Below are 9,170 nucleotides of genomic sequence, written 5' to 3' on the forward strand. Positions count from 1 at the left end.
TTATTTTTGACTGAATTTTATTAAATTTTTCTTTTTACAAAATATTAGTTTTCTCTTTTGATTATTTTTCATGGCATTTCTAAAAAACCTTTTCCAGTTATGGCTTGGTGAAATCAATGAAGCTATTGTTTTATTCTCTTTGTTCATTTTCGATTTTATGAGGAGGTTACCTTGTTTACAAGACATTGCAGTGTAGTTAGTAGCTGAATAGTTACAATTGTTAGCATTTATTTGTGTTCTCAAGAATGTTTTTTCATTATGTACTCAATCCAAGGCTGGAGTTCTTGGACATTGGTATAAACCCCAGGATTTCTTGGCTGGCCACAACCATTTCCCCAAGAGGTTACTCCAGTGAGTGTATAGGCTCCTGTGAAAAGAATGAGGAATTGAAAATATATTAAAATGAGGGAATAGATTATATAAATATTGGTTTCAAATTTTGGGGGATTGGGTACTTATTTCATTGACCCTGGAAAGATAAGCGGTAAAGTTAACCTTGGTAAAATCTGAACTCAAAATGTAAAACTGGACAAAATTCCACTAAACATTTTGCCCATCATGCTAACAATTCTACTAGCTCACTGCACTAGATTACCTAAATATTACTATCTCAAACGGATCGGTTAGAAATCAGTTTTCATATCCAAATAGAATAAATTGTATAATAAAAGATTTTAAAGATAGGTCTGTGTAAGCTGTTGTGTAAAAAATTCAGTCATATTTATATATTTGATAAACTTTGATCTAGGCAGGCTGCTTAGTACATATCATCATCTTCATTTAATTTCTGCTTAAATATATTTGTGTGTTTCCAACTCATTCCAGGATGGAAAACAAATGTTAAATGATGAGCACCCTCTACACTCTCGGAGTGGTTGGCGTTAGGAAGGGCATCCAGCTGTAGAAACTCTGCTAGATCAGATTGGAGCCTGGTGTAGCCATCTGGTTCACCAATCCTCAGTCAAATCGTCCAACCCATGCTAGCATGGAAAGCGGACGTTAAACGATGATGATGATGATGATGATATGTATGCATATTTGTAAATAGTTACAATTATATGATTAATAATCAAATATTCTTAGCTTCTCTGTAAAAAGAAGAGCCTGTGGATCAACCAAAGAGAAAAATGGAGTTAAATAATTGATTAGTTTTATGTTACATTAAAACCACTCTCAGGATTTGCTTATTGTCTCCAGGTTGTTGAGAACCCAATGATTTAATAGTTTTTAGCCTCACAGTCTATTTCTAGCACAAAGTCAAATTGCATCTCATCCAAGCTAATCCTCTTTCTAATCATTTTCACAATTACTTCTGTACCTTTCATATCTGATCCAACAATTTGATGCCTCTATGTTTTCTTCTCACCAGTGCATCTCTTTTCCTCTTGTAGCAGTTTTATATTGATGCTGCTATGATAACCGTTCAGTATGTCATTTCCTTGTATAACTTGATTGATTACTTCATACTCTATTTCATCAGATAGCTTATGCACCTTCACAACTATACTTGGTAAACCAGCTGCTTTATCTATCATACTACAGTCAACATGAATAGTTGGTTTCTTTGTCAGTTCTACTTTATAAGAACATACTCTTTCTCATGCATGCAGCACATAGTAAGATTTAAATGCCTCTTTCTTTTGAGCATTAGTAAGAGTGAATGAGTCTTTCATTTTTATTCCTCACTTCTCCCCAATAATATCATGATTTTCTCCTGTACTCTCTCAAGCAATCTGGAACATCTCTTGCTTTCATCTTAATGTCACAAACCTCTTGTTTTCTGCCTCTGTTATACGTAACTGATATCTAGCTTCTCTTTAAAGCTGATTGATATTTTTCTCTCCTGCCCACTTTTCCAGACTTTCCAAGCATATCTCTTAAATTTTATTGCTCTATCTCCAGTGCTATTTCACAACTGGGTCACCTTACATCTAATTGGGACCTATCACCAGCCACAGACTTGGTCTTTAGTTCCCAACATTTTGTCTCATTAGAAACTTCTAGTTTTCTTTGATGCTATAAATCTCTCTGTCTTCCTTAGAACTTCACTAAATATAAGACCAGTCGATAGTTATTTCAGCTTTCATATTGTCCTCCCCCAAATTGTATTTTGCCTCAGTGTCCATCTAACTTTTACTCTTTAGTCACTAATTACTAATTTATGTTGGACAATAAATTATTTATCTGGAAAGACTACTTTTATAGCCATCTTCCTGTTTTGGTTATTGGTGAGAATACAATATGGCTTTTGTGTTTGCTTGATTGGTAGGTTACCAGGTGGCTGGTTGGCTGGTTTCCTGAAGTTTGTATTGCAAATGGTTAGGTCATTTGCACTAAAGAACTCCTGGAGCTTTGATGTAACCATCATTTCATCATTTCTCATATCATAATCAAAGCCACTTTGGTTTTGTCTAAAATGTCCTTTAAAATTGCCAGCCATGATATCTATTTCCATATGTGTGTGTGTGTGTGTGTGTGTGTGTGTGTGTGTGTGTGTATACTAATATGCCTGCATCTACTTCTTTGGTACTTTCTCATTTCTAATATCTCAATCACTCCTCCCTCTCTCACACAGCCCCCTTATCATTCATCTCTGTACCATACATGCCAGTATCACTTCACTACCCATCCCTATTTCTATGGTCACTAATTTCCAGATTGAAATATTTCATTGAGCCATTCTCTAGCCTACTTTTTTTAACCTACACATACACAACTTTCCTACACTTCAAAACATACATTCAACGTCATACTCAAATGGCATCACACTACCATCTTCTCACCATTCTCTGAAGTTACACTACTCCAACCCCACATAAACCATCTAAAAACTTGGTTCCAGAGCAACAATTCTTCAACCCTCCATCTTTTCAGAAACACCATAGAACATCAAGCACAACCAACCATTGCATTCAACACACACAAGACAAAAGTTATTGGAGTTACATGCAGCATTCACATCACACATGAATACAATAAAGTAACGAAATAATGCACAAACATAACACTCTTACAGGTACTGCATTTGGCTTACAGAAAGAAATAATGGTCTACGAAGAATAAATTAAAAACGTCATTGATTATGCAAACTGTCTCAGGGCTCCTTATCTCTCTGCAATGAACAACAGTGAACATAAAATAGTACCCTATATAATTATCACATGCTGCACTAAGACATGCCTTTCAACCATCTACTTATCGAGACTCATGTTTTTTGTTGCAGCAAACTTTAACCCTTTATAGTTCGTGCAGCTATATGCAAAATCACTCTCAATCACATATTCAGCGACTTGAAGATTACTGTAATAGTCTTAAAAGTAGTGTCTCCTCTTTTCAATTCAGAGAAACATTGATCCATGCTCAACTAATACTTATTTTATTGACCCTGGCCACATTTAAACTTAGAATGTAAAGAGCCAGAAGGTATGCTGTAAAGCATTTTGTCTGACATGATAATGATTCTGCCAGTCTGTCGTCTTTCTCAGGCATATAATAACATTATCATAAGAAATAAAAAACTTACTTGCAATAAAAGGGAAATTACTTATTGTTTTTAACCCTAGGAGGAGCTTCCTCCAGTTGGTTATCAATGCAATCTGCACCAGATATATATTGCAAGCAGGGGAGCAAATCCTGACTAACTTTTAGCAGACAACAGGGTTACAGTATGGTTTTGAGCTATTTGTGCTCATCCTCAGTGGTGGATACCCATCCACTAGAGGTAATAGTAATCTGCTTCAATTCGCAATATATAGAAAAATAAGTGACAACCAGTCACTAATCTTGCAACAAGCAAAGTATCTAGTTAGAAAATCTCTATGAGATGAAAGTGGTATTGATATCGAGAAGTAATGTTTACCACCACTTCAATATGGCTGTTCTGAAGGAACCAACGTTACTACCATTTTTAAACGTATGGTCTGGTGGTCTCATCATTTTCTAGAAGGTGATAGGGGTTCACTCCCCTGCTTACAATATACATCAGGTGCAGATTACCTCAATAACCAGCTGGAGGAGGCTCTTCCTGGGGTTAAAAATGGTAGTAATGTCGGTTCTTACAGAACAGCTATGTTGAAGTGGCAACAAACATTACTTCTGAGTATCTTTACGGCTTTCATCTCTTATAGAGATTTCCTAACTCTCCTGGAGTTAAAAACGGTAATAATGTCGATTCCTATGAAACAGCCATATTGAAGTGGTGATAAACATTACTTCTCAGTAAAGTTACTATTTCCGTCTCTTATAGGGATTTTCTAACAAACTACTTTGCTTGTTGGAAATTACTTACTTTTTATAGAAGGGAAGTTACTCTGATCCCTCATAACTTAGGCAGGAAGGTTTGACCGAACGAGTAAGTGTAAAGCACACATCTGTTACTCCCTGTATACTGTACTTACGCTTGTGTAAGGTTTTTAGAATTAAGTTATACAGTTTTCAATCTGGTTGCATGATTATATTTAGTATATTTAGTCAATTAGAAACTATTTACAAACATTTTTTAAAAAATGGAGAAAGGAAAAAGAAATCAATAAAAAAAGGACAAAAACAAAAAAAAATGTAAAATGGATTGTGCACTCCCTCAGTTATGCATCATACCAAGGGCTACTGGTGTTTCCCCACCAAGTTTTTGAAACCCCAAACACAGCATTACTGCAGGTGATTATGAGGCTGAGGTACTGGAACAGCCAGATACCTTCCTGAGTATTTCCTGATATGTCAGTGAAGTGGAATGCTAATTAAGTCAAAAGACCCGTTTCTGTCATTACACTGTATAAAAACAACGAAAATGACAGGAAAATAAAGTAGATAATCGTGTATCATGTCCATTGTATCATTTTGTCTTCACCCATACATATTTCTCAGTATGTGCTTAAAGAAGATCACTTTCCATGGAGAATGCAAGAATTACTTTTTCGGGCTTGGTAGGTAGTGTGTTCGAAAAGAAGACATTGAGCAGTGTTACAAGTGATGTAAGATAGCTTGAAATGAAACCCCATACATATTGGAAGAAGCAAATTTATAACCAGTGATCAAAACTCACATTACGTTATCTATTCAGGATACAGAAGTGAACATGTATGCATAGGCATATGTATGGTTAACAAAAATTTTAAAACGACCAAGTGTAACTTACCATCTTTATTACAGACCAGAGGACCACCATCATCTCCTTGGCAGCTATCAGGACCGCCTTCTATGTAGCCTGCACATATCATACGTGGAGTAATACTGTTCTTGTACAATGCTTTACATAGTTTAGCTTTAATTAATGGAACAATAGCTGCCTTGAGAATTGATGGATATGCTGTTGATAAAAGACGTATACTTTGTAAAGACACAACAAAGTAATCATAAAGTAAACATAAATATAAATAATTTAATATATGCACAAGGACAATATTTACAAAGTAATGGGTATAGCTGACTGATTCAGCCTCTGCATATTACAAATGTTCATTTTACAGATGCCAGAAGGATTAAAAGTAAAGTTGATACTGAAGGGATTTAAGCTCAGAACATAGTAAACTAAGTACTGAAAATCATTTAGCCTAGCATTCTCTTCCTTCTGTAACATTTTATTTGCAATTATGAAATTTTCGATAAACAACAACTAAGTACATCTATTCTATATCTTAGTGTTGGATAAATAATTTAACGAAGCAGGGAGAATGAAATATTTATACAATGCACTATTGTTACTGTCACACGAGACTCAATGTTCTCAATTAATGGCTCAACTGCTTATTCAGTTGCTTTATTTTATAGCAATGTGTCAGACCTCTTTTAGTCACTTTTAGTCCACAACGTCTCCCCTTTTTAGAATTAGTTTCCCTTAACTTCTTCCCTTCTGAGAATTAAACTCCGCTCAGAGTTTTACTATCTCTTACGCTTAGGGTTCAATACCAGTGTTTCCATTCTTTTCTGTTTCCTGGTACTTGAACGTATAATTTTAAATTGTTTGGGGATTTCATTTCTCAAAACTATGTTTTCTGTGAATCTTCTTTTTAAGTTGGTTAATATTTCTTTTATGCTTGACATGTTTTCTTTTTACCAGGAATAACATTCTTCCAATTTGTTTAATAATTACACTGTTCATCCAGCTTTCTTTACCACATCTTAAAAAAAACTTTGTCACCTAACTTGAAGAATATTGAAGTGTTTTTGTTGCTTGCTTTTTTCAATGCCCTCTTTAAAGTGTCAACAAACTGCTCCACTTGTTCTTTTGACCTAGGATGATACAGCAGAGTGGTGACATGTGCAATGATGAACATTTTTACAAAGTTCTCTGAACTCATCTGAAGTAAATTGAGTTCCATTATCAGACACAGTGGTATCAGGAATATCATATCTAGCGAACAATTCGTGTAAAAAACTTAATGTAACCGCAGATGTCAGCTTTTTACACTTATGCACTTAAGGCTACTTTGGAAAACTGTCCACTACAATGAGGTAATATGAACCCTTAAACACAAAAACTTTGACTTTTAAGGTTTTTTCACGAAATGTAATGTCATTTATCATTTCACCCTTAGAATGTAATTTTCTCCTGAACACCACATTCAATTTTTGAAGTTTCTTTTAATCTAGGCCTCCCGATTTTTCTTCATGTATCTGTGTTAATTATTGAGATATCACTGCTGTATCCAATTGTAAATTTTCATTTGTGTTATTAATTTTTACATATACAAATTTCCTTTGAGGCTTGTTCATATTTCTTGTCACCTATAACCTGTTTACGTTATTTTTTCTGTTGAACCGTTTTTTGTTTTACAGTGTGATTTTTTATGACCTATTTTACGACACTTGAAGCATTTTACATTTTTAAATGGACAGTTACTTTTAAAATGTAGACCACTGCACACAAAATATGGATTCGGTCTTCACATATTTTTCTCTATTTTGTTATCCGTTACCGGTTGACATGCATGAATATGAGAACAATCTTTCCTTCAGTTTTATCTGTGTCATGTGTTAGATTTATAATCCTCTGGCATTCTTCTGCTACGGCCTGTAGAGTTAAATTTTGGTCCTATTCTAATTTTGTTAATGTCCGAGAACATGTATCTGCACCTTTGCTTGCAGTTAGCACTTGAACAAAAATTAAACATGTGAACATATCCAGGGTTAATACATTTAATTTAAATTTTTCAAACTCTCTGTTAATAACTCTGGCATAGGTGATGAAATTTTCATCATCTTTTTTGACCAAATTTAAACATTACTGGCGAGTATTGAACTGGGAACTTCTTTCCCTGAAAACTTTCGATAAGATATTAATTGTTTCATCAAAATAAATTTCACCTGGTTTCTTTGGCAGAATATAATTACTATATTTTTCATGTTCAGCAGGGGATTACTTTCTTAAAAGTAGTCGTATTTTTTTCTCGTCAGACTAATTTTTACATTCTTCTTTGAAAATTTCTTCATATCTTTGAAAATATGCAGAGAAGGTAATCCTTTCTTCTGGAATATAACTGAATTCTTCAATTGCATTTGCTATGCTGTCTGGCAAGTAAGAAGCTGAAATATTTTCAGACTTCTTCAGCATTAATTCCAGCAACTGTTGGTACAGAAAACAGATTCCATCATATGCCAGGGGGAAAAACTAGAAGTAGTTGATAGCTTCCGTTACCTAGGTCACCAAGTCAGTAGCGGGCTTGGGTGCTCTGAGAGCATAGCTGCCAGAATAAGAATTGTGTGGGCAAAGTTCAGAGAGCTCCTACCTCTGCTGCTAACAAAGGGCCTCTCGTTCAGAGTGAAAGGCAGACTGTATAACGCATGTATGCAAACAGCCATGCTACATGGCAGTGAAACATGGGCTGTGACTGCTGAGGACATGCATAGGCTTGAAAGAAATGAAGTTAGTATACTCCGCTGGATGTGTAATGTCAGCGTGCATACACAACAGAGTGTAAGCACCCTAAGAGAAAAGTTGGACATAAGAAGCTTCAGATGTGGTGTGCAAGAGAGACGACTGTGCTGGTATGGTCATGTGTTGCGTATGGATGAGGACAGCTGTGTGAAGAAGTGACACACTCTAACAGTGAAGGAAATCTGTGGAAGAGATAGATGCAGGAAGACATGGGATGAGGTGGTGAGGCATGACCTTTGAACATTGAGCCTCACAGAGGCAATGACTTGTGATCGAGACCTTTGAAGATATACTGTGATTGAGAAGACCCAGCAAATCAAATGAAATCATAGCTATGGCCAATGCCAGTGTTGCATAACCAGCCCATTTAAAAGTACTCTTAAATCATTGGGCAATAAACTATGCTTGAGAAGACCTGTTGAGTCAAGTGAAATCAAAGTTGTGGCTGATGCCAGTGCTGCCTGATTGGTACCCATGTTAGTGGCACGTAAAAAGCACCATTTGAGTGTGGTCAATGCCAGTACTGCCTGTCTGGCCCCCATGCCGGTGGCATGTAAAAAGCATCATTTGAGCATGGTTGATGCCAGTATCGCCTGACTGGCCTCCATGCCGGTGGCACATAAAAAACACCCACTACACTCTCAGAGTGGTTGGTGTTAGGAAGGGCATCCAACTGTAGAAACCTTGCCAGATCAGATTGGAGCCTGGTGCAGCCTCCTGGTTGCCAGTCCTCAGTCAAACTGGCTAACCCATGCCAACATGGAAAGCAGACATTAAATGTTGATGATGATGGAAAGTCCTTATGTCAATTGTCTTCAATTAATAAATTGTAATGATTCTCTCTCTCTCACTCTGTCCCTCTCTCTTCCTATTTGCATTTTTATAGTTTTGTGTGTGCCAAAACAGGCTGAATGTCCAGTCAGTCATACCAAATTGGCAGCATTCAAACAGCTGCATGAAATCATCTGCTGCTGCTCAAGAAGTTTGTCAGTGGCCTATGAAACCTACTGCTGTTTGGTTTTAGGCTACTCAATGCTGACCAAGAACCTGAAATAATAAGTCTGTAATGTTTAAATATATTATAATGATAATACTACCTTTTCCTGTGTTTCCCCATCCAGAAATATGACATCTTTCACCTTCAAAATATGTTGCATTCTTGTCTGGCAAACAGGCTGGTTGTACATAATCATTGAAAACAATTCCATTTCCCCTATTATTTGGCTCTATTTTAATTAGAGCGATATCATAATCATATGAGTTATCTGAAATAGTAGGATGTGGTTTTATATTAATA

General features: G+C 35.9%; 1 protein-coding gene across 1 annotated transcript in view; it reads right to left on the bottom strand.

The window, feature by feature from the left end:
- LOC106879328 (neurotrypsin) overlaps positions 1–9,170 on the bottom strand; it is a 27,927-nt gene continuing 18,757 nt past the window's right edge. Inside the window, exons 5-7 of the mRNA XM_052968023.1 lie at positions 8,971–9,170; positions 5,135–5,305; positions 1–367 (exon numbers count right to left, since the gene is read on the bottom strand). Of these exons, the coding sequence (XP_052823983.1) occupies positions 240–367; positions 5,135–5,305; positions 8,971–9,170 (499 nt within the window). The 3' untranslated portion in view covers positions 1–239. The remainder of the gene's footprint in view (positions 368–5,134; positions 5,306–8,970) is intronic.

The sequence above is a fragment of the Octopus bimaculoides genome, chromosome 5 (genome assembly GCF_001194135.2).
Source record: "Octopus bimaculoides isolate UCB-OBI-ISO-001 chromosome 5, ASM119413v2, whole genome shotgun sequence".
In the NCBI taxonomy this organism is placed as follows: domain Eukaryota; kingdom Metazoa; phylum Mollusca; class Cephalopoda; order Octopoda; family Octopodidae; genus Octopus; species Octopus bimaculoides.